Source organism: Protopterus annectens, chromosome 11.part0 (genome assembly GCF_019279795.1).
Source record: "Protopterus annectens isolate FY-2018-M chromosome 11.part0, PAN1.0, whole genome shotgun sequence".
Classification (NCBI taxonomy): Eukaryota; Metazoa; Chordata; order Ceratodontiformes; family Protopteridae; genus Protopterus; species Protopterus annectens.
Window position 1 is genome coordinate 926,319,655 of NC_056745.1, and position 26,806 is coordinate 926,346,460.

The following is a 26,806-nucleotide window of genomic DNA, read 5'->3' on the forward strand; positions in this document are numbered from 1 at the left end:
CAGGCCTGTGGATGAAAGGTCCTTGAGCAGAATTTTGCCAATTGGTGATTTCTGTGGGAGGCAAAGAGATCTAGGTCTGGCCTTCCCCATGCTTGAATTATCTTTGAAAAAACTTGAGGATGTAACTTCCATTCGTAAGGCGTCTGTTGTGATGGCTTGACTTGCTTGAGGCTTGCAGAATGGGAGACCTGCGTTTGTTTGGCATGCTTGAGCCCACCACAGAAATTCCTTTCGAAGACATGGAATTAGTGGTATTATTGTTTCCAAGCTGTGGCTGTGCTGAGACCATAGGTTTTTCAAGTACCATTGAAGTTTCCTCATATGCAGCTTTGCACATGGGATTAGTAGGATGCAAGATGCCATGAATCCCAGAGCCTGCAGGATTTTCCTTGCAGTCAGCCTGGTGAAAGTTGCTAGTTTTCTGAAGTATTGAGTTAGTTGCCCTTGTTTCTCTGGCGTGAGGTAGGCCATCTGGGTGTTTGTATCCAAGTTGGCACCCAGGAAAATTATTGTTTGAGAGGGAATTAGCCTTGATTTCTTTTTGTTGACTGTGTATCCCAGGGAATTCAACAACCTTATTACAAAAGCCAGATTTTTCAGAAGTATGTGCTTGCTGTCCGCTTGGATCAAGCAGTCGTCCAAATATGGGTATATTTGTATCCCTTGCAGTCTGCAGTAGGCAATTACTGATGCCAGGCATTTCGTGAACACTCTGGGTGCAGTAGATAAGCCAAAGGGCAATGCAGAGAATTGATAATGTGTTGAACCTGCAAGAAATCTGAGGTATCTTCTGCAATCTTGTCTGATTGGGACATGCAGGTATGCCTCCTTGAGGTCCAATGTTACCAGCCAAGACTCCTTGCCCAGCATGGGAAGAAGCTGCTGTAATGTGAGCATCTTGAATTTTGGCACGAGTAAAAATGTGTTTAGGATGGATAGATCCAAAATAGGTCTCCAATCTTTGCCCTTCCTTGGTACCAGGAATAGTCTGGAATAAAAACCTTGACCCTGTTCTTGTGCAGGTACCTCTTGAATAGCTTTCATGTCCATGAGATCTGAAATTTGATTTTGTGCCTCTGCCCTTTGATTGTGTGGCAGGTTTGGCATGCCTCTCATTTTTGGAAGGGTGTGAAAGTGCAATCTGTAGCCTCTGGCTATAATGTCCAGGATCCATTTGTCTTTTGTGACAATATGCCAATTTTTCGAAAATAAAGCCAGTTTTCCGCCTAAAGGTGCTGCCATTTCAGCCTTGCTTGGCATGCAAAGGGGAAAGTCATTGGTTCTGCTATCTGAATGGCTGTGAACTATCCTCACTACTTCTTTGGGTAGGTGCTTGCCACTGTCTGCCTCTAAACGATCCTTGAAATTGCCCTCTACCCCTCGGGCGCTTGTATCTACCTCTTTGGGGTCTGTCCGTGGCTGGAAAGGATCAATTTTTGAAGGCCAATTTCTACTGAAACGTGGAGGTTGTACCTGTAGGAAATCTTTCACTGTTTGCATTGATTTTGCCTTTTCCTCCATTTTCTTTAATACCTCCTCAGCTTTAACACCAAACAATACATCTTTTTGCAAAGGTGCATCCAGTAATTTAGCTTTGACATGATCTGGTAAGGTTTTCTCTTTGAGCCAAGCATGTCTACATATGACTGATCCTGTAACAGCAGCTCTACATGAGGCCTCTAAAGCATCAAAACCACATTGCAAGGTATGTTTACCTACTTGTTCTGCACTATGTATCAAATCCTGCAACTCCTTTAAATCTGGTTGTTCAGGTTGTGACATTTTGCTTCTCAACTGTGATAACAGAAACTGTTGGTACTTTAACATATGGAACTGGCAGTTTAACGCCCTCATGGACAAGGTGGCTGAGGTGTAAACTTTTTTCCCCCACCTTTCTAAAGCTCTGGAATCCCTCTCTGAAGGTAAAGGATTTTTAGCAGTGGAGGCCTTAATTCCCTTGGGGCCCTGTGAGATAGTTTCTGGGTCAGCCGCATGGCTTTTATATAGGAATTGGTGCGAGTCAGGAACCCGGTAATACCGGTCAGGCTTGACTGGGGCTGGAGGTAAAGAGTCTGGGTTAAGGCAGGACTCCAAATACGCATCATCAAGGATATCTAAGACAGGGGGTATAGCCAGAGACCTGTGCTGAGGGAGCAAGAGAAAATCCCTAAGCCTTTTCTTGGCGTCTGAGTACTCTTGACCTTCCCAGTGAAAGTGTTCCCTCAAGGTATGCAAGGTTTCCCCAAAAGAGTAATCCTCAGGGGGAGAGACAGAGGGAATGGACTTCTCTGCATCAGAATCTTCAAAAGGGGAGTATGAATGTTCCTGGTCATCAGAATGCTCTGAAATAATGGAAGCCTGGTCCGAGGAGGGGGATTCTTCCTCCACTCTGGCCCTTTTTTTCCGGGGGGGGGGGTTGAAAACCCCTAAGAGAAATTAAGTCTTCAGCCATTTTGAGCATCTGCTTTTTAGGCATGGGGCCTTGAGAAGGGTCCTGTGGGGTTTGTTTTTTAGAATGCATGGCTGTCTTAGACTTAGTGAAAGCCTTGATGGAAAAAGATGAGGAAGGCCTGAAGACACCTTGAGGAGAAGCAGACCTGTCTAATCTCTGAGTTTCACCGTCAAGAGTGGCTTCTGTATCTGTAGTCGGGGTGTGGGTCGAAGAGCCTGCGACCTCGGGTACAGAAGACACCGCCAATGAAGTGTTGTCGGTAGTCAGGGGCTGTGTAGGCACCTCGCTGAGAACCGGACCACCTGTAATCGGCTTTGGTGTGGTGTCGGTAAAGGCCGCGGACCTCGTGTGTCGGTTATCTTTGCGTCTTTTATTCAAAACTGGAGTCGGAGTATTCGACGACATTATGTAGTTAAAATTTTTGCCAAAAAAGTGCTGGGCGAACTCTGCCCGATGCTTAATGGTGTGTTTGTTGAATGTAGCACAAAAACGGCAGGCCGAGACGTCGTGGTCTGGGCCTAAGCAAGGAATGCAGAGGGAATGAAAATCCTTATGCGGTATTTGCTTCCCACATGAAATACAATTATTAACTTTGTCTGACATCGGTCTGAGGCAAGAAAAGTTTCCCCAACGGGGTACTTAGCTTTCAAGAAGACTTCGGTTGCAGATATTCGTAATCTCAGGAGCTGGCCAACCGGCATTTGCGAACTGCTTCTGCTTCGGGCACCGCGCGGCAAAAAAGACTGAAGAAAATGGCGTTGGCTGGTTCTTTTATACACCTGTCGCACTGACGTCAGGGAAGGGGCGACGACAACCGACGCCGGACCTAGACTTTGGAATTCGGCCGACCGAGGACCCGCCTGACGGCAGGAAAACCCATCTGTTATGACTGCAGCTGTATGCACGATGAACATTGACAGTGAAGCTTCAATATTACTGGTTCTGGACAGAACCTAGTAAGAAACTTGGTGACTCTGGCTTAGACTGGATCAGATCTGAATGGGAGGACAGAGCCGAAGTCCAATTTTGTCAGAGTCAAAGCCATGGAAGTGGATGGAGCTGACATCTTAGGAATCTTCTCAGGTAGAGTGGAGCCTGAATAAGTCATAGGAGAGTGGTCACAGGATCGCTTCCTCAAATCCTTTTGTTTGTCCTGAGCGTTTCCTGAGAAATTCTTGGAGGATGAAGGGGCACCAGAAATAGAATGAAAAGAGAAATCCTTTCAATATTAGTTTTTAACTTTCTTTCGACCAGTGCCCGTTTATTAAAACTAGTGCAAATATCGCTCTGTTACGGTGAAGTGGGCCAAGGCAATAAACATATTCCGAATGACTGCCGGAATTGGGGATTTTGTGACCGCAAATGGTACACTTCTTAAATCTGGTAGGTTTACCGGTCATCTAAACAATACCTGTAGAAGAAAAGATACTAAGCAAGAAGAAATATCAACAATGGTAACAACAATACCCAGGGGTAGAGGAACAGCAATACAAATGATGGCAAATAAGAAATACCAAGGCACCATTATCAAGCAAAAATTACAAACGAATAATTTTTTGGGTTAAAAACAAACAAAATAGCCAAGAGGTATCAAAAAAAGAAGAAGAATTGAGTTGTAATTGAAATGTGACTTTTTGATGAAAAATCTTGCGGTTCAAGTATTTCAATGCTTTTCAGAGTTTTGAGTCAAAGAATGGAGAATTTCACTGATACCATATGCTACACCTTTACATTTTGACACAGTAAGACTGCTTACTTGCAAATGTAAGAGCCTTGTACAAAAAAATTAAAATCTCAAAAAAACCTTTTACAGACAATTACTGGAAAATATGTTGCATATTTTCCCCAGTGAATTTGGCACAGCACTGAAGGCCATATCCTTCAAAATCCTAGCACAAGAAATCTGGACAAAGGCAAAAATAACGGTGGGACAAAGGCCCAAATATAGGGAAAAATTTTAAATATCACTCTTACAAATGTAGAAAGTTGCCAGAATACAAAATTTTACCACCATACATTTTCTTAAGAGTATGAAGTCTGAAATTTTGTGTCATTATTTAGTGACTTCAATTCTTAATGATTTGTCAGAAAACCACAAGTTTTATCACTGTAGTGTGTGTGATAACTGCGTAACACTGTTGTACAAATCGCTAGCAAGACAGGGGTTCTAATCTCAGATCTGGCAAATGTGTGTATGGGTGTATAAGTGTATGTGTATCTTTATGAGGAACAGACTAAAAAATATGAGGCAGAAATCTGGACATTCTGCGAAAATCTGGACAGTTGAGAAGTATGCTGAAGGCGCAAGTAAAAATGAAAGGCAAGGATAAAAACAATTGTTTGTTTACCTTGAGATAGGATCGAAGAGACAGCCACATTTTAATATTCTGCACTTTCTTTAAACGGAAATGAGGCACTTCTGACTTGCGAGCACGTCTTGCTGAAGTTAGATGGCCAAAAAGTTTAGCAAACAGCAATCTCTGTAGTAATAAATGATTCTGTTAGCTTCTGCTCACTTAGTGTAAAGATTAACGTATACAAGTACAGGATGCACACAACAGGATGATTACATTCAGGATAACAGAAATGAGCTACATATGTAAAATGTACACTAGACAGAAATGAAGCGCAAGCAATTCATACAGTCTAATCAAAATCACTACTTTAGCTCAGTGGACAATGTATTTTCTTTCCTCAGGTATATGTTCGGCTACCGAAAAGAAACATTTGCAAACACCTAAATACTGAATACGAAACATAACATTACCGAATGCGTATAACTTCGAAAAATCATTCATTGAATGGCCATAGCTGGTCAACATCACGAGCGCAGCCAACCAAGGTGAGAGGCTGTGCCCCCCCCCCGCACTCCCCAACTACATATACCAACTCTGAGTTTGCACTAGTGGGGAAAAGGGAATATTTAAAAGGTTTCCTTCACTTACCTTATGCATTGTGTTGCTTCCTGCTTGTTGGCCAACTATGGCCATTCAATGAATGATTTTTCAAAGTTACATGCATTCGATAATGTTACATTTCAATGTTTTACACTTGATATTTAGCAGCTCGTGGATATTTTTCAGTAGCCAAACACAGACCCTCTTTCCTCAATCAGCTCACCACAGTACTATTAAAATAAGCATTTTCTGAAACAAAACAAAGTTGCTCGTTCTTGATTTTTTTAAAATCTGTCTTCACACATTCACCATTTTTGAAATAACTTAAAATGTTTCATTTTCTAACTCTCAGTTCTATGTTCACTACTACATAAGCTAAAATGTATACAGTTAAGCACAGAAACTGTTTGAGTGCAAAAAGTCAAAAAAATGTTTAACATCAAGATCTAGGCACGCAACATCAGGGGGGTATACTTCCATAAGAGCAAGATACCTGATTAAGGTGAGAGACAAAAAAATATAAGAAATGGAAGAGAGGTCAAACTACAACTTTGAAAACTGAAATAAACAAGCTGGACAAACAGATTAAGCATAGTGTTAGACAAGATCAAGAAAATTTTGAAGAAAATTTATATAAAGATATTGAGCATAATAGGAAACCTTTTTATAGATACATAAGATGTGGAAGGAGTAAAGATACACAAATTGATAAACTGTGCGCAAACTCTTAAATTTATTCTCAGACACAACAGATTATAGATATATTTACAAAATCTTATGCAAAACAGTTTGGCTCCAGAAAAGGGGTGGTAAGTTGTCCTAGTGGTCATCCAGTTAACCCCAGATACTGGAATCAAATTAGATTATACTGAAAAAGAACTGTGCAAACTGGATCCAAACAAAGCGCAGGGGGGAGACGGAATAAGTAATGACCTGAGACACTTCAGCAAGAACTTACACTACCATTGATTCTATTACTCACTAAGTCATATAAATATGGGGAGATTCCTTAAGACTGGAGACATGCACTTATTAAACCTGTCTAAGGGAAAGGGGAGTAGGACAAACCCAGAATCATACAGACCCTTAGGTCTACTTTAATGTTGTGGAAAATAATGGAGAAGGTAATACTGGATAAGTTATTGTCAAAACTGGATAGGTTGGGACTTGAAACCATATATCAGCATGCATATGTTGAAAATAGATCTATTACCACCTGTAACATGATGTTCTATAACAATATAACAGCAGCTATGAATGAAAAATTGTGATGTGATTTATATAGATTTAACTTCAGCCTTTGACAGGGTCATACAGAAAACTGATCAATAAATTAGTACAACTAGTTATTGATGTACTGTTGATAAGATGGATAGCTGAATGGCTTACAAATAGGACATGGCAAGTATCACACACACCAACTGGACAGGTGAAATCCTTGGTTACAGTCAAGGTGTCCTACAGGGCTCTGTCCTAGGCCCTTACTTGTTTAGATTGTATCTTTCAGACCTTCCTTTGTCATCTGAGGTGTTCTACAGTCTACATGCTGACAACCTGAAATTGGGTAAACTGATTGCAAGTGTTACAGATAAGCCATATCTGCAAAATAATTTGAGTAAATTGATCATTTGGGCACAGGAGAATAATATGTTGATAAAAACATAAAAAACTAAGCATATGAGACTTTGGGAGACAAACTGAAAGGTGAATATTTAATACAGCACACAGTGATTGAAACTGTAGACTCATTTAAGGACCTGGGTATATGGGTAGATTCAGCTATGAGTTTTTCTAAGCATATCAACCAACTGGCTAATGATAGTTATAGAGCTATAGGTTGTATAAAAAGATTTATAAAGTCTAGGAAATCAAACATAATGAAGTCATTATTTGTTAGTTACATTAGACCCAAACTTGAGTATGGAATAACAATATAGAAACCCTATAGGAAAACAAGCATGAATAAACTGGAAAGAGTACAGCGGAAATATACCAAGGGCATCCATGGATGTGAAAATCTAATTATGAAAGACTAAAATATCTGAACTTATACAGTATCTCTTACAGATATTTAAGAGGAGATCTTATTCAGGTATATAGGGCATTTAGGGACAACTATCTCTGGGAATGTTTGGGGTTATCAAAAGGTACTATAGAATCATCAGATAACCTATGTAGAAGATTCTATAGGAATAAGAAATGTACTAACTGGTTCTCTGACAAAGTAGCTGATGCTTGGAACAGACTACCAAATTACATTAAAGGAAGTACTAGTTTAGATATTTTTAAGAACAGCCTGGACATTTATTATGGGGACAAGTGTTTTGGTATAATGGCAAGCTAGAAGGGCATTAATGCCCATGCTTGAAACATTTGTATGTATGTATGCTATACTGTTAAAATTATGGATTAAGAAAGCTAACATGCAGACCATACATAAACAGAGGCCGTGAATAACAATGCAGAACAATTAACAAAAAAGCTTTCCTGCCTCTTTTATTTACTTGGATTTGCTGTCTCTCGTTTTTGCTGCTGTTCTTGTTGTGTTCTTGCATAATATTTCTAGACTTTAGGCATCATGGTTACAGATGAATCAGCTACTGAACAGTGGAAAGTGATAAGAACCTACACTTGTGCAAGTTACTCACTATAACAAATCCTGAAGGAAGTCAGCTGCACAATAAATCTTAAGGTAAGGGTTCAGTTATCATTCATATCAATCTGTAAAGTTTTCACCACCACTGCTAACCCAACACTAAACTCAAATGCACACAATTCTTATGCTGGAATTAACATGAAGCATCTTCAGTTCTTTTTAGCAAGAAACTTCTCACAGTCTACTATGCCTACCAACGACATTGCAAATAAAATATATTAAATTCTCTTATGAACTGGTGGCAAGAGAAGGGTACATTTTCCACAAATTGCAGAGAACTGTAAAATAGCTCTCCAAAATTGCAGGAGAAACTGAAAATGCCAGGATTGAAGCATGGAATTTTAACATCTTTAGATAAGGGTGGTAGAAGGCCATTTCCTGTCTTGAAGATCTGCTGTTCTCACAGTTACATAAACTTATTTATATTTGTTTATAGAGGTAGTGCACTATATCAGTGGATCATTTGCAGCCAGAGCCCAGGTGAGCAGGATCACATAAGAAATTAACAAAACATATTTACAGATACAATGATATGCTATTCACCAGAAAGTACAGCTGTGTAAGATCTTCCCATAACACTACGTCTTTTTCTTCACTGTTGCAGTATTCTTTACACAAGAGATCTCCTGCCAAGGATAGCCCAACATCTAGCCACTATACCAAAGCCTTTAGATCTTACAGGTGCCATAGGTCACACATATGCTCCTCAGAAGGTGTAGGGCATAAAGGTGACATACAGATTCAAACACTTAGAACTTAGGTATAGGACATAAAGGTGACAATGATGCCCATCCAGTAATCAAAGAGCCTCAAACCTCACCATTAGCACCAGTGAGGGGCGCCCACATTGGGAGGATAACAAGTACACACACACAGTAAAGTACAACTTCCCTTAAGAGCACACAGAGATCACAGTCAGTCTGGGGCTGGTTTCTCCCTTTCTCTCCAGATCCCCAATAAGCCTCCCCACTGGCACAGCTACAGGGTTCAGATCTCAGCCGAGTAGTCAAGCTAAAACCTCCAGTACCCTCTCTGTCCAACCAGTGCTTTGTGCCCTTGCCCAAGTGGCTGACACACACACACACACACACACTTTGAGATATGACTTATATACAAACACACAGACATTCCTGGGGAAGGCTGGCATAGGTTCACTAGCTATGCCCCCTTCTGCCCAGGCTATACAGTAGTAATCACTGCCACCAACTACTCATCATCGACTCTAAAGGGCCTTAACAAAGGGTGTGGAATTCCACTATGCAATGTTTTTATTATCCAATTAGTAAGTGTGACAAACAGAAAGGCTACTGGAGGGGCTTTGCGCAGTATCACCAAATACATGCAAGTCCTCTAAAAGCTTAAATTATCTCTAAATAAAACATCCACAGTTAAAAGGTTTAAAAATATTTAATAATAAATAATAAAAACAATACAATACTTATGGATTCAACACAGTGACACTAGAGAGTTAACAAATCACAGGAAATACTTTAAAACATTGTAGGACAGTCTGACATAAATCTAGAAAACAGCTAGACTAACCTTGCTATTTCTATCTATCTCCAAGAGAAATACTAAGATCCTACTTACAGAGCAAAGCAATTGCTGGTGAGCTGTCAGCTTCAGAACAAAATACAAAATGCTATCCTTTCTTTCTGAGAAAGTCTTTAAATTAATAATACACATTAAAGCTGAGTCATCTCAGATTACATCATTCTTGTCACTTCTCTGATTTAGTTCCCAGGCTAACAGAGACTTAAAATTTAAGATTTCTTTTTGATCTGCACCTGCCAGGAAGCCACAGCAATAAAATACACTTTACATGTGAAACCCAGTAATTTTCTCTGTCTTAGGTCAATAGAAAGAATTTCCAGCTGCAAACATCTCTTCTCCGAGCTTGAGATCACACACAGTTGTAAAATTCTTTACATACCAGCTTTCTTCCAGCAGGGTGCACTGTGGTCACTTTTTTGAAGTTCAGCACATAACACAGTTTTCTTACATTTGTCTAACATGGCTGTAGATCATATTAACATTTACAGTAACATAGAATTATTGACAAAATTCTATCTAGCTGGGCTGGCAGCCCCTCAGTTTATCACATTTCTACCTGGGTATACCTTACACCATTCTCTGTCTTGAGAGCCCATCTGCATGGGACCTGACAACATCCCAGGCTGTGTTCTACATGAACTACAGAACGAACTGGCACCCCACCTAAGTACCATGTTCAATGACAGCCTCACCTCAGGCTATGTGCCCCATTGAATGGCAAACAGTGACGGTTATCCCACTCCACAAAGGGAGAGCCACCGCGGACTCCAGAAACTACCGCCCCATTAGCCTGACGAGCCTGATCTGCAAGGCTATGGAACATATCATCATGGAACTTATAAACAATGACATTGGTAATCTCCAAACTCAGGACCCCACCCAGTTCGGGTTTGTAAAAGGCAGATCATGTCTCCTAAACCTGATAGACTTCTTTGAAGCGGTCACCAAAGCCGTAGATGAGGGTAAAGTGATTCACACAGCCTATCTAGATCTCGCCAAGGCTTTCAACACCATCTCCCACTCTGGAATTATAGCTAAACTCACTAAACTAGGCATAAATCCCTATTTCACAAGATGGGTTGCCAACTGGCTCAGACAGAACCCACACTGTGAAAGTAGCAGACTCCAAATCCAACTTCAGACCAGTTACAAGTGGAGTACCACAGGGTTCAGTCCTGGGTCCTCTCCTGTTTGTTATCTACTTCTCTGAAGTACAGGCTAACACAGAAGGTCTTTGGCTAACAAAGTTTACATATGACTGCAAACTAGGAGCCATAATGAAAACTCCAAAAGATGTGGACATCCTACAAAAGGGCCTCGCTGAGACAGATGCCTGGTGTCAAAGCCATGGCCTCAAGCTCAATACCAAAAAGTGCATTGTCATCCCTTTTGGTAAAAACTCTGTACCCATGAACTACCACATAGGTGGTAGTCTACTTAACACCGAAAGTGTGAGACCTTGGGACACAGGTAGACAGTAGTCTCTCCTTTGATAATCATATCGCCACAGTAGTCAGGAAATCCTTCTACATGGCACACCTCATCACAAAAGGTTTCTCAGCCAGGAAAAAAGAGGTCATTGTTACCCTCTACTTGTCACTCATTAGACCCATTATAGAGTACAATGCCCCTTTTGGTATGTACCTCACAAGACATCTACAACAACTGGAAAGGCCGCAGAAATACCTCACAAAGAGGATTACCGGCCTCAAACAGATGGCCTACGCAGACCGCCTCAAAAAACTGCAGCTTTACTCAGTCACATATCGCCTACTCAGAGGCAATCTCTGCCTCACACATAAAGCTATGTCAAACCCAGAGCTTTTGGACATGCTCCACTTAAAGAAATCCCAATCCCTCTGAGCTACATGCTCTAGGGACCTAAACTTTGTCACTACAATAACCAGAACATGCTGGAGGGATAGATTCCTGTCCCAGAGACTTTCCATACTCTGGAACAAACTACCTATCTATATCAAACAAAACTCCTCATTAGCACTCTTCAAAAAAAATCTTGATTGGATGGGTCATAGGAAATTCACCCCAGAGATCACTTCTGTGGCTCTGCTCGACAGTGGCACAGGAAAATAATTTTCATGGGTGGCGAAAGCCAGGGTACCTTTTGGCTAAGCTTATATAGGCCCTAGGGCCAATAGCCTAGTACCTACCTATGAACCTATAATCCCAATGCGGTGCTGCACTGACATATCATATTCTTGCAATCCTAGGCTCCACCTTAGTAACTTGGCATTTTGCTGGCTGGCTAGATGTAACCATGTTAGGGGATTGTGATTTGTAACTACAGTTAATTTCCTTCCATACAGATAAGGCTGAAGTTTCTGCAGTGCCCACACTATGGCTAGATATTCCTTTTCTGCAGCTGCACAGTATTCCTCCCTGGGTTGGAGCTTACACCTGAGATAAACCACTGGGTGCTCTTCTCCCTCTGAAGAAATCTGACTAAATACAGCCCCCACCCCATGGTTTAAAGCATCCACCTGCACAACAAATTTGTTGCTGTAATCTGGACTAGCTAACACAGGGGGTCCTCCCAAAGCTTCTTCAAGCTTCTGGAATGCCTGCTCACATGTTGTGGTCCACACTACCTTATCTGGCCTGTTTTTCCTTGTCAGATCTATGGTACTATAACTGGGGACGAACCTAGTACCCTGCTGTCCCTAAAAATGGCCTCAACTGCTTTTTGGTAACAGGTGCAAGCCATGCCTGAATGGCTTCCACTTTGGCTGGTTCTGGCCAGATCTTAACACTCCCAACTCTATGTCCCAGATAGGAGACCTCTGCCATACCACCTGACCCTTGCTGGGCTTAATGGTAAACCCTACCCTCTGGAGTCTGCCCGGCACCTCCCTGAGATGCTGAAGGTGCTCTTGCCAGGAATGGCTGTAGATGGCAAGATCAGCTAGGTAAGCAAGGGCAAACCCTCCTGCTAGAGTATGATCTACCAGCCTCTGGGAAGTTGCTGGGGCATTTTCCATCCCAAATGGCATCTTTGTGAACTGATACAAGCTAAATGGAGTCGCTAAGGCTGACCTCTCTCTAGCACTGGGAGTCAAGGGCACCTGCCAGTAACCCTTGGTAAGATCAATAGTGATAAGATACTTAGCCTCACCCAGCTGCTCTAGGGCTTCATTTGTCCTAGGCATGGGGTAAGCATCTGACTCTGTGTGACTATTTAATTTCCTGTAGTCCACACAGAATCTGGTGCTGCCATCCTTTTTTGGCACCAGCACAACTGGGGAAGCCCAGGGACTGTTGGACTCTTCAATTACCCCTAGTTCCAACTTTTCCTGTATCTACTTCCTCAGAGTCTGACTCTATCAGGCACCCTATAAGGGACCTGCCTAATAGGCCTTTGGGGTCCTGTATCCACCTGGTGCTGCACCAGGTGGGTGCACCCTGGTTTCCCAGTGAACATGTCCTCAGATTCCTGTAACACTGCTCGGATTTCTCAAACCTGGGTAGGAGATAGCTGCTGGGACATTGCTACCCCTTACACTGAGGTATCAGTCTGAGCCTCACTGAGGAGATCAGTCACCAGATCTCCCTCAAACTCCTCCTGCAATCCACTGCAGATACTCAAGCACAAGGGCCTCCCTATCATGGTAAGGTTTCATCATGTTAACATGGTACAATCTGTGCCCCTGCCTCCTGCCTAGCAGTTCCACCATGTACTTAACATCACTGAACTTCCTTACCGCCTTATAGGGTCCCTTCCCAAGCTGCCTGCAGCTTGTTGTGTTTGACAGGAATGAGAACCATTACCTGCTGCCCTACAGCATACTCTCTATCTCGAGCAATCCTGTCATACCAAACCATTTTCTGCTGTTGGGCTTCGGCCAGGTTCTCCTGGTCCAAGCCCAGGAGCTCCCTGAGTTTTGTCCTGAGGTTTAGGACATATGCCACAACAGACTCCTGGTGAGATTCACACTCACCCTCCCAAAATGCTATCCTTTCTTTCTGAGATGGTCCTTAAATCGATAATACACATTACTGTTGAGTCATCTCAAATTACATCATTCTTGTCACTTCTCTGATTTAGCTCCCAGGCAAACAGAGACTTTACATTTAACATTTCTTTTTGATCTGCACCTGTCAGGAACCCACAGCAATAAAAGACACTTGAGAATAGAAATAATTTCCAGCTGCAGGCATCCTGTCTCCGAGCTTGAGATCACACACAGTTGTAACATTCTTTACTTATCAGCTTTCTTCCAGCAGGATGCACTGTGGTCACATTTTTTGAAGTTCAGCACATAACACAGTTTTCTTACATTTGTCCCACTAGCCTGTGGATCATATTCATATTTACAATGAGACAGAGTTATTAGAAAGATTCTAACTGGCATGGCAGCCCCTCATTTTATCACAGTGACATACAGATGCAAACAGGTAGAACTGATTTTCCCCAGGAGGAAAAGAATACCCTTGGGGGCAAAAGAGAACATGTATATCCAGAAGGGAAAAAGACAGAAGAAAAAGGAAGCAAAGGCCCCTTGTCCAGGACAGCAGTGAAAGCACAGGGGCAAGAGCTAGGAAAGGGGGGGGGGACTGAATACAGCAACAGTGAAGAGAAGGACATCTACTGCTACTGTAAGATCTGACACAACTATACTATGTCCTTCCATATCACTGCTGCAGTATTGTTTACATAAAGGAGAGTACAAGAGCTAAGGAGGAGGCTGGGAGGAGAAGGGCACAGAAAAGCCCTCTGCAAACTCATGCAGAATAGCCCTGGCAAAAGCTGCCCTAGCCCTGGAAATAATATCCAGTTTAGAATGTTTAGTGAAAGTATGAACAGAGGGCCAAGTAGTGGCTTTCAATGGCGGAATTTGTGTCCAAACTCTTGAAAAAGGCAACAGTGGAGGCAATCACCCTAGCAGAATATACCTTTACAGATGAATAACATTTGTCATGAAAATAATAAAAAAAATGAAATGGCCTTAGAAATTAAGGCTAAGATAGCTTGCTTGGAAACAGCCAAACCCAAAGTCTTTTGATGAAAAGAAACAAAGTTGCTCAGGTTTGTGAACTTGTTTTTGTTTTATCCAAATAATACCTCCGCTGTCTATGCAGATCCACAGTGCGAAGAACCTTCTGACAGGCAGAATGTGGAGAAAGAAAAAAGGGAAGGAAGGTGAACAGACTCCATAAGGGACAACTCATTAACCATTTTGGGCATAAAAGGATTAGTCCAAAGAGACACCCTGTCTCTGGAAAAACTAAAAAGGAGGAATAGTCAAGAGAGCCTGAAGATCAGACACCCTCTTGGTAGAAGGAAGAAGCTCTTACAAGTACAATGTTGCAGGGAAGCTGAACTAGAAAGTTCAAAAGCTGCCAAAGTTATTTTTTTCCAAGTACAAAACTGAGGTCCCAAGAAGGTGAAATTTGCTTCAGTGGAGGCCTGAAATGAAGGATGACTAAGAAATTGAGTGACCCAAGCCAAAGGAGGATTCAAGGGCAAACGAGCAGAAATTGCTGAAATGTGAGCTTTAACATAAGAATATGCCAACCCAGCATGGAGCAGATTACACAAATGAGAGAGATCCAAAGGAAACCCCACTGAGAGGGGAGATCCTGATGGCAAGAGATGCACTAGTCAAAAAATTTCTACCATTAGACATGATTTTCTGGTAGAGGGTTTCATGGTCTCCCGCAGAACCCCGAATAAGTCCTCAGAAAAGAGTAGCCGGAATCAAAACCCTATCACCAACTGTGTTATTTGAAGAGTAGACAGCTGAGAACTGATAAGAGATAAAAACAGCAAAACAAAAAGTTCCATCACTCAGATAAAGCCAGAATCTCAAACAAACTCAAAAACAAAATAAATGTAAAAATCGGCACCACTATTCTCTCAAACTGTATTTAGTATAGCTAGTATACAATACTTTCACCTACTAAGGTTTCTTCAGGCAAATGGATCAAATAAAAATCAAACTCACTTAAATACACTTAAATACATAAGGAGATAAAATCATGTGACAAGAATAAAACATTTAAAGGAACAATGCATTTAAAAGAAAAGTACAGTTTTGTACCTACCATAAATGTAGATGTCCGAGAGGTATGCATCTGCAGTCCTAACATATGGGTTGTCCTGCCTCAGGCAGCCCTTCGGTCGGCCGGATTCCAAAGTCTGGGTCAGGCCTCGGCTGATGTCGCACTTCACCCGACGTCATAGCTGCTGTCAATTGGGTATAAAGGCATCAGCCGACGCCATTTTCCTCAGTGTTTCTTGCCCCAGATGCCAGGTGCCCTCTAGGAAGGCTAAATTTGGATAAATGCAAATGATTCCAAATAGTAGAGAGCAAACAATATAAACATGTATATACATATATACAAACAAATACACCATAATAGATTCCCCCAGCGGCTTAGCTACAAGATGGGCAAATACCCTAGGAGTACCACAGAGGGGAAGGAGAGTGGGTAATCCTGACTGCAGATGCATACCTCTCGGACATCTACATTTATGGTAGGTACAAAACTGTACTATGTCCTTCAAGGATGCATCTGCAGTCCTAACATATGGGTAGAATACCATAGCCAAACTGGGGGAGGAGGCACTAAGATGATTATGGTGTAGTTAGGATCCCTTGCAAAACAGCAGTTGCAAAACCTGCTTGGGATCTGGAGTATAAAGGTAGATTATAATGCTTGGCAAATGTATGCACGGAGCTCCAAGTAGCAGCTTCTAAAATGTCTTTGGTAGCCACTCCTCGTAAGAAAGCTGTAGTAGTGGCTGTAGCCCTTGTGGAGTGAGGTCTGATGTTTTCTGGAGTTGTCTTTCCATGAAAAGAGTAACAAAATCTAATGCAATTTCCTATCCATTTTGAGATTGTCTGTTTTGAAATTGCTTTTCCCTCCATTCCTGTTGCATATGCTACCAGAAGCTGGTCAGTTTTTCTATTGTTCTTGGTTCTGTCCAGATAGTAGCGCAATTGCCTGTGCACATCCAAGGTATGTAGTAGTCTTTCCCCCCTGTTCTGTGGGTTGGGGAAGAATGTTGGTAGGTGGATTGCTTGGTTCAGTGATACCCTGGAGACCACCTTTGGCATAAAAGTAGGGTTAGTTCTCAAGGACACTCTATCCTGATGGAAGATAAGGAAGGGCTGTACTGCCATTAATGCCTGTAATTCAGAAACCCTTCTTGCTGAAGTGATTGCAAGCAGGAAAGCAGTTTTCCAAGATAAGAACTGTAATTCTGCTGTTGCTGCTGGTTCGAAAGGGGGAAGTGTTAACTTTTCCAGCACAAAGTTAAGGTCCCATTTAGGTAAAGGTGGCTTCCTTGGAGGTTTTACATTTTTAATTCCTCTCAGAAACTGCCTGAGTAGAGGATGAGAGAAGACTGGAGGATCCATGTTGTATTCTGCTGAAATTGCTGATGCATGAATCTTAATGGAGGAGTAAGACAGGTCATTGTGGAAAAGTTCTGCTAAGTATTCCAGGATGTTAGCTATGTTTGCTAATGATACATTTTCTCCTTTTGTTGCATTCCAAATGAGGTATCTTTTCCATTTGGCTGAATAAGTCTTCCTTGTGGAGGGTCTGCGAGCCTCCAGGATAATGTCTTTAACCCTCTGAGATAAATCTGGGTTATTTTGTTTTATGTAATATTCCAAGCAGCTAGCTGCAGAGTTTTCAAGTTTGGATGCAGGATCTTGAAGTTGTTCTGCGTTAGCAGTAAAGGAACTAGAGGTAGAGGCCATGCGTGTGCCCGAGACATACTCCTCAGTAGCGGGTACCAATGCTGCCTCGGCCAGTCTGGAGCTATCAGGATGATCCTTGGGTGATCTTCTTTGATCTTCAGTAGCACTTTGTGCATCAAAGGAAGAGGTGGGAATGCATATGCTGACAGGTTTTCCCAACTGAAGGATAGGGTGTCCACCTTCCAAGCAAGAGGGTGGTATGTCCTTGTGCAGAATTTCCTCAATTGGTGGTTGTGTGGGGATGCGAACAGGTCTATTTCTGGTAGCCCCCATTTCTTTGTTATGGTTTTGAAGATGTCTGGATGCAGCATCCATTCGTGGGCATCCGTGGTAGTTCTGCTTAAGGTGTCTGCTAATATATTTTCTTTTCCTGGCACAAACATGGCCTGGAGCTGAATGTTGAGGTTCAGGGCCACACTCCACAGGTTCATTGCCATCCGGCATAGGGGATATGAGTGTGTGCCTCCCTGTTTGTTGATATACCACATGACTGTGGTGTTGTCCGTCCTTATCAGCAAATGACCTTGTTGAAGAAACGGTCTGAATGTCTGAATTGCCTGTTTCACTGCCAGCATCTCTTTTTGATTTATGTGTAGGTTCAGCTGGTCTTGTGTCCATAGGCCTTGTATACACACTTGTCCACCATGTGTGCCCCCCATCCGAGGTCTGAGGCGTCCGTGGTGATAGTCTGACTTGGATGAGGTTTGTGGAAAGGTAGTCCTCTGTTCAACTGACAGGCCTGAGCCCGCCACATGAATTCTTGCTTCAGGCATGGAATTATTGGAATTTGGGTTTCTAGGCTGTGTTTGTGCTGAGACCATAAATTCCTTAGGTACCACTGCAACTTTCTCATATGTAGTCTGGCATGTGGAATCAATATTATGCAGGATGCCATGTACCCCAGGGCTTGCAGGACTTTTCTTGCTGTAAGCTGGTTCTGCGTTGTTAATGCCATGAAATAGAGTGGTAGTTGCTTTTGCTTTTCTGCTGTGAGAAATGCTATTTGATTTGATGTGTCCAGTTCTGCACCCAAGAAAGTTATCCTTTGGGATGGAACCAGCCTTGACTTTTTTATGTTGACTGTGTATCCCAGGGATTGCAGTAGGTGAATAACCCTTTCCAAATCTTTTGTTAATTTGATCTTGTTGTCCGCTTGTATCAGGCAGTCATCCAGGTATGGATAAATTTGAATTCCCTGAAGCCTGCAATGAGCAATTACTGATGCCAGGCATTTCGTGAATACTCTGGGCGCAGTAGATAAGCCAAAGGGCAATGCTGAGAATTGATAATGCTCTGATCCTGCAAGAAATCTGAGGTATCTTCTGCAATCTGGTCGTATAGGGACGTGCAGGTATGCCTCCTTGAGATCTAGAGTCACCAGCCAAGACTCCTTGCCCAGCATGGGAAGAAGTTGCTGTAGAGTCAGCATTTTGAATTTTGGAACAATGAGATATGTGTTCAGAGCGGACAGGTCGAGAATAGGTCTCCATTGGTTTTCTTTTCTTGGTACCAGGAAAAGTCTGGAGTAAAATCCTTGCCCTTGCTCCAAAGACGGTACCTTTTCTATAGCTCTCATCCTTAGTAAGTGGTTGATTTGTTCTAGAGCGTTTGTTTTTTGGTTTGGTGGCAGGTTTGGCATTCCTCTCTTTCTTGGCAGAGTATGGAAGTGGAACCTGTAGCCTTTGTCTATTGTCTGTAAAATCCATTCGTCTCCTGTAATGTAATGCCAGTTTACTGAAAATAAGGCTAGCTTTCCTCCTAAGGGTGCTTCCAGTTGTTCCTTGGTAGGCGGTATCAGAGCCAAGTCACTGTGACTGTCCTGTGGAAGTGGTAGTAGCTGGATCTGTGGCAGTACTTCTCTGGTTGTTAGACTGCCACTGACGTCCCCTGTAGGCACCTCTGGATTGACCTCTTCCTCTTGGGCGCCTATTTCTGCCTCTCTGTGTTCTGGAGGTGTCTGGAAAGGACCAATTCTTCGAAGGCCAATTTCTACTAAACCTTGGAGGCTGGACCTGTAAGAAATGGACTGTTTGGACAGATTTTGCTTTTTCTTCCACCTTCTTTAACACTTGCGGCACAGGGGAGACAAACAAACTTTGTTTCTCCATGGGAGCATCTAGGAGCTTGGACTTCACATGGTCTGGTAAGGATTGCTCTTTTAACCATGCATGCCTTCTGATCACTCTACCAGTCATAGCTGATCTAAAGGAAGCCTCCAGTGCATCATAGCCACATTTTAAGGAGTGGTTACTGACCTGCTGAGTGTTATGTACCAAATCCTGAAGTGACTTACGGTCTACAGGATCAGGAGAAGACAGTTTTTTTATTTAGCTGATCTAACAGAAATTCCTGATACTGAATCATGTGGAATTGACAGTTTAAGGCTCTAGCCGAAAGAGTAGCAGAGGTGTAAACTTTTTTACCCCATCTCTCTAATGCTCTAGATTCTCTTTCAGAGGGGAGGGGGTTTTTGGCGGCTGCTACAGCTTTGGGGCCCTGTGAAATAGTTTCAGGATCTGCAATGGGAGCCTTATACAAGTGATAATGTGTGTCCGGGACCCTGTAGTATCTGTCGGGCTTAGCAGGGGCCGGGGGAAGAGAGTCAGGGGCAGTACAAGCATCATTAAAAGCATCATCTACAACTGTTAGTACTGGAGGAATGGCTAAAGGCCTATGCTGTGGTAAATGTAAAAAGGTCCTTAGCCTTTTCCTTGAATCTGAAAAATCCTGGCCCTGCCATTGAAATTGCTCTCTCATAGCATGCAAGGTTTCCCCAAAAGAAAATTCCTCAGGAGGAGAGGCAGAAGGAATGGATTCTTCTGCATCGGAGTCCTCATATGGAGAATAAGGGCCTTCTGGAGGATTTGAGTTTTCTGAATCATCCGAGGAATAATCTGTAGAAACTGGCTCAGGGGGCTCTGCTCTAGGCCTCTTCTCTGGAGGGGGATGAGAGGCCCTGTCAGGGTGAGGTTGGGATCCCCTGATCAAAGAAATGAGATCCTCTGCCAGGCTGAGCATTTGTGAGCTAGAGGTAGGCCTGTGTGAGGTAGTTTTAGTAGGCAAGGCCTTAGATGATTTAGCTGCTTTTGCCCTAGAAAAAGCCTTGATAGACATAGATGCAGGGGGCCTAGCAGCTCCACGTGCAGGAGTCGATATGTCTAAAGGAATAGTATCTGATAAGTCCTGAGAACCTGCAACTGCAGGTGGAATTTCAGTAGCAGATTCAGCCATGCTGTGTGAGGCCTCGGCTGTAGAAGGCATGCTTTCGGCCGAAGGAAGAACCGTGGACTCTGTTTCAGTCGAAACAGAGACACTCGCGGTTGGCTTAACCGTGGTTTCAGCCGAAACCGCAGCCCGCGAGTGTCGGTCCTTTTCCTTACGCTTTTTAGCTAATTGTGAAGTCTGAGTCTCCGACGGCATGTTGTAAGCAAAAGCGGGGCCGAAAAACTCCTCTGCAAACTCCGACCGACGCCTAAGTGTCCGTCGGTTGAAGGAAGCACAGGCTAAACAAGCTGCTACGTCGTGGGCCTAAGCAAGGAAGGCAGTAAGAGTGGAAATCCTTATGAGGTATTTGTTTCCCACAAGTGAAACAGTTATTTACTTTTTCTGACATCGGCTGAGGCAAGAAAGAGTCCCCAACGGGGTACTTAGCTTTTTAGAAGTCTTCGGTAGTAGTAATCTCAGGTTCTGACCGACCGGCACTTGCGAACAGCTTCTGCTTCGGGCACCACGCGGCAAGAAAGACTGAGGAAAATGGCGTTGGCTGATGTCTTTATACCCAATTGACAGCAGCTATGACGTCGGGTGAAGTGCAACATCAACCGAGGCCAGACCCAGACTTTGGAATCCGGCCGACCGAAGGGCTGCCTGAGGCAGGACAACCCATATGTTAGGACTGCAGATGCATCCTTGAAGGACATCAATACATTTAAAACTTATGCACATACTATGATATAGCTTTAAATATACATCAAATGTACACATACACACATACTATATACACTATATTTTATTCTGTATATCTTTTAAAGTAGATTTTAAATTAAAATTAACATTTAGCCCAGGGAACTGGTGGGCTTTGGATAAGAGATCCCTTCTCTAGTGTGAGAAGATCCACTCTATGAGGCAACTTGTGGCGAAGTGAAAGAGAAAGGGGAACCAATGCTGCCTGGGCCAAAAAGGAATTACCGGCAAGATTTTGGGAGAATCCTGCCTGATTCTTTGCAGAACTCATGGCAGCAGAGAATGGGGTGGGGGGAGGTATGCAGAAAAGTACAGTTGTGTACACTTACCATAAATGTAGATGCTTGAAAGTATTCACTGTTGCAGTCATTGCATTTGGGTAATCTGCTGGCAGGTTGCCATCAGTCGGCCTGAATTCCAAAGTCTTGGGTCCTGCATTGGTTGCTGTTTTCTCTTCCATGTCGTCAGGGGTATAAAACATGCAGCCGACGCCATTTTCTTTTGTTTTTCTTGCCCCCGATGTCAGGTGCTCCCAAAAAGGTAGCAATATTTAATATTATATATATATATATATATATATATATATATATATATATATGCATACATGCATCAATATAAACTTTACCTTCATCTACAAGCAAATACACCACATAGGTTGTAGAAGATAGAGAAGGAAAGATAAGCTGTAGAATGACAGGGGGATGGCGGGAGGGTAACCTGGACTGCAACAGTGAATACACTCTAACATCTACATTTATAGTAAGTGTACACAACTGTACTTTGTTCTTCGTGTTTCACTGTTGCAGTCATTACATTTAGGTAGAATTCCAAAGCTATGGTTGGGAGGCTGGAGCTCAACAGCATTAGGTGCGGCTATAATGCCCTGCAGCACTGCAGTGGCAAAGCCAGCCCTGGACTTAGAGAGTAGAGAGGCAAATGGTAAGGCTTTGTAAAGGTGTGAACAGAAATCCAAGTAGCAGCCTCTAGAATGTCTTTGGTTGGTACTCCTCTGAGAAAGGCTGCCGAAGTAGCTGCAGCTCTGGTGGAATGAGACCTAATGCCCTTGGGCATAGGTTTACCATAGTGTAAGTAGCAGAAACGGATGCAGTGGCTTATCCACTTTGAAATTGTCTGCTTTGAGATAGCCTTTCTTTCTGATTCTGCAGCATATGACACTAGTAATTGCTCAGTTTTTCTTAGAGCTTTTGTCCTGCTCAAGTAGAATCTTAGCTGTTTGTGTACGTCCAAGGAATGCAAAATTCTCTCCCCTTTGTTCTGTGGATTTGGATAAAGAGTTGGCAGATGAATTTTTTGGTTAAGAGCCACACTGGAAACCACCTTAGGCATAAAAGTAGGATTTGTCCTAAGAGTTACTCTGTCTGGGTAAAATATGATAAAAGGCTCTACAGCCATGAGGGCCTGTAGCTCTGAAACTTCTTGCTGAAGTAATTGCTAGTAGCACAGTTGTCTTCCATGATAAGAACTTTATATCAGCGGTAGCGGCTGGTACAAATGGAGGCAGGGTGAGCTTTTCCAACACATAATTGAGGTCCCAGTGCAGGTAATGGTGATCTTTTAGGAGGCCTTAGGTTTTTGGCTCCTCTAAGATAAGGATGAGAAAAGATTGGTGGGTCTGTATTGTAATGAGCCGAAATGGCAGAGGCATGGATTTTGATTGATGAGAAAGATAGGCCTTTGTCAAGCATCTCAGTTAAGTATTGTAATATCTGAGGAATATGTGGTTCTGCTGTATCAGTTGTGCTCGATTCCAAGCACAGAATCGCTTCCATTTGTCAGCATAAGATTTTCTAGTACTAGGCCTTCTGGCTTCCAAAATGACATCCATCACAGCTTTACTGAGAGGTGTCGCTCGTATGATTACATGATTAAGCCATGCTGCCAGTTTCAGAGTCTGTAGTTGATTGTGCAGGATCAGATTGTTTTGCTGGGACAGTAGTTGTGGTCTTTGAGGCAAGGTCCAAGCTGGGTATTGAGACAAGTTCCTTAGGACTGGGTACCAGTATTGGCGGGGCCAGTCCTGGGCAATTAATATCATCTTTGGCTTCTCTTGTCTGACTTTTAGGAGGACCTTGGGTAGAAGAGGCAGAGGAGGAAAGGCATAAACTGACAGTTTTTTTCCAACTGAAGGATAGGGCATCTACTTTCCATGCTTGTCTGTGATAAGTCCTTATGCTTTTCAATTGATAATTTTGAGGAGAGCAAATAGATACATGCCTGGGCTTCCCCATTTCTCTGTTATCATGCTGAATACTTGTGGATTTAGTTTCCACTCGTGAGGATCCATAAGGTTTCTGCTTAAATCGTCTGCCAGTGTTCTGGTTTCCTGGCAGGAACTGAGCTTGAAGATTTATTTGGTAGGTCAAAGCTGTGTCCCACAGTGCCATAGCTAATCTGCAAAGGGGGTATGAGTGTGTGCTCCCTTGCTTGTTTATATACCACATGACTGTGGTGTTGTCAGTCTTCATCAGTAGTTGTCCTGGATGAAGTAAGTCCTTGAAGGCTGTTAGGGCATTTTGAACAGTTAGCATCTCCTTCTTGTTGATATGTAGATGCATTTGATTTGGTGCCCATATGCCCTGAATGCATCTCCCTGCTATGTGGGCCCTCCAGGCATAATCTGATGCATCTGTTGTTAAGGTTTGGCTGGCAGGGGGTAGAGTGAAGGGCCATCCCATGTTTTGGTGACAGGCCTTTGCCCACCATAGAAACTCCTGTTGGAGGCAGGGGATGAGAGGAATTATTGTTTCCAGACTGTGTGAATGTTGACTCCATAAACTTTTTAGGTACCACTGAAGTTTCCTCAGATACAGTCTTGCATATGAAATTAGTAAGATGCAGAATGCCATGAAGCCCAGAGCCTGCAAAATTTGTCTTGCAGAAGACTGGGTTTTTGTTGCCATCAGCTTGAAGTAAGTAGTCAGTTGCCTTTGTTTGTCTGGCATGAGATAAGACATCTGGGCAGTTGTATGCAAGCTTGCACCCAGGAATGTTATCTTTTGAGAGGGTACCAGATGTGATTTATTTTCGTTCGTGTATCCTAGGCATGCTAGAAGCCTTTTCACAAATGCCAGGTGTTGTAGAACTGTCCTTGTTCTCTGCTTGAATGAGACAGTCGTCCAAGTAAGGATATATCTGAATACTTCTTTGTCTGAAAAATGCAATTACTGGTGCCAGGCACTTTGCAAAGACCCTGGGTGCAGTAGATAAGCCAAAGGGCAGTGCAGAGAATTGGTCATGCATTAAGCCAGCCTTGAATCTGAGGTATCTTCTGCATGACTGTCTTACTGGGACATGCAGGTATGCCTCTTTTAAGTCTAAAGTCACCAGCCAAGCATTCTTGCCCAGCATGGGCAGAAGCTGTTGCAAAGTGAGCATTTTGAATTTTGGAATGTCCAGGTATGTGTTCAAAATCGATAAATCCAGCATTGGCCGCCAGGCCTTGTCCTTTCTGTGAACCAAGAACAGTCGAGTAAAAACCTTGTCCTTTTTCCTGTTCTGGTACTGTCTGAATGACCCCCATATCCATGAGGGACGTAACCTGTTTCTGTGCCTCTGCCCATTAGTTTTTTGGCAGGTCTGGCCAACCATTTGTCATTGGCAGAGTGTGGAAATGGAATCTGTATCCCTGTGATACGATGTTCAGTACCCACTTGTTCTGGGTTATTAACTGCCAATTTTGAACAAAAAGTGCTAATTTCCCCCCATGGGTGCTGCCAAAAGATAAGTGCTTGGTGTAGGCAGGGGAAGTCATTGAGATTGCTTTTTTGTAGGTTTGCGCTTTATCTCCTCCAGATTTGGAGGTGGATGCGCCCCATTGCTTTGACCTGTATGCGTCTTGAGCTTGGTACCTGGAACCCTTAGGGCATCTGGATTTGCCCCTTTGAGCTCTGTCTGACACAGGAAAGGACCCTTTTTTGTAGGCCAGTGTCTACTGAATCTAGGTGGCTGCACTTGTAAGAAATCTTTAACAGTTTGCATAAACTTAGCTTTGTCTTCCATTTTCTTTAAAACCTCTTCTGCCTTAATACCAAACAGAGAATCATGCTGTAAAGGTGCATAAAGCAATTTAGCTTTAACATGATCAGGCAAATGTTGTTCCTTTAACCAGGCATGCCTCCTAATCACAGATCCAGTAACTGCAGCCCCTGCAGGAGGCCTCTAAAGAATCAAAACCACATTGCAAAGTATGCTTTCCAACTTGTTCAGCTGCATGGAATAATTCCTGCAAATCCTTACTTTCTGCACATTCTGAAATCAAAATCATTTTCTGTTTCAGCAATCCCATAACATGTTGTTGGTACTTAAGCATATGAAATTGACAGTTTAAGGCCCTGATTGCCAAGGTTGCAGATGTATAAACCTTTTTTCCCCCCCATCTGTCCAGAGCCCTTGAATCTCTGTCGGAGGGGGTACATTTTTTTTGCTGCTGAGGCCTTAACTCCCTTTGGACCCTGTGAAATAGTTTCAGGATCAGCAGCAGGGTTTCAAAATAAAAATTTATGAGAGCGAGGGACCCTGTAATACCTGTCAGGCTTACTGGGAGCCGGAGGGTAAGGAGTCAGGGGTCAGGCTTGACTCCGAAAAAACATCATCCACAATGTCTAACACAAGGGGAATGGCTAAAGGCTTGTGCTGAGGGAGGAGGAGGAAATCCTTGAGCCTCGTTTTTGATTCTGAGAAGTCCTGACTCTCCCACTGAAAATACTCCCTCAAAGTATGCAAGGTTTCTCCAAATGAAAAATCCTCAGGAGGAGATGCAGATGGAATAGACTCCTCAGCATCAGAATCCTCATAGTGAGATAAAAATAATTCCTGATCAGAAGAGGAATCAAAAGAAACAGAAACCTGATCTGAAGATTAATAGTCAGTGTCTTGCATAGGCCTCTTATCTGAAGGGGGATGGGTACCCCTAATTAAGGTAATAAGGTCTTCAGCCATTTTGATCTGTTTTTTAGGCATAGAGGCCTGTGTACGTGGCTCAGTCGTCATTTTTTTAGTTTTAGAAGGTGTCTTTGCCTTTGGTTTTGCAGCTTTCGTCGGTTTGATATAAAAATGTTGAGATTTGAATACACCCTCAGAAGCCGGTGCCTGCTCAGCAGCTCTGGACCCATCCGAGGGAGATGCATCAATCGGTCCAATACCTTGAGTATCTTGCAGCATGCCGGACTCCACATGGGTGTCGGTAGAGGCCTGCGACTCGAAGGTAGCAGGTTTCAGGGGCTGTGAAAGCACCTCACTGAGTACCAGCGAACCGGTGACTGGCTTAGGAGAAGCTTCGTCGTCGGTTTTGGATCTCGAATGCCTTTCTCTGTCCTTTTCTTTGCATTTATGTACTCCGGTAGTCGGATTGCTATCCAACGACATCTCTGGGTAGTTAAATCTGTTTCCAAAATACTTAGATGCAAAAATATACTGACGCTTAATAGTGCGTTGGTTAAACCTAGCACAAAACCGACAGCCAGGCACATTGTGATCAGGGTCTAGGCAAGGAATACAGTATAAATGGAAATACTTATGAGGTATTTGCTTCCCACAA

General features: G+C 43.0%; 1 protein-coding gene across 2 annotated transcripts in view; it reads right to left on the reverse strand.

Moving 5' to 3' along the window:
- PHTF2 (putative homeodomain transcription factor 2) overlaps positions 1-26,806 on the reverse strand; it is a 1,638,259-nt gene that overhangs the window by 426,846 nt on the left and 1,184,607 nt on the right. For both annotated transcript variants that reach the window (XM_044088321.1, XM_044088320.1), the window contains one exon: positions 4,801-4,932. In XM_044088321.1, the coding sequence (XP_043944256.1) occupies positions 4,801-4,932 (132 nt within the window). The remainder of the gene's footprint in view (positions 1-4,800; positions 4,933-26,806) is intronic.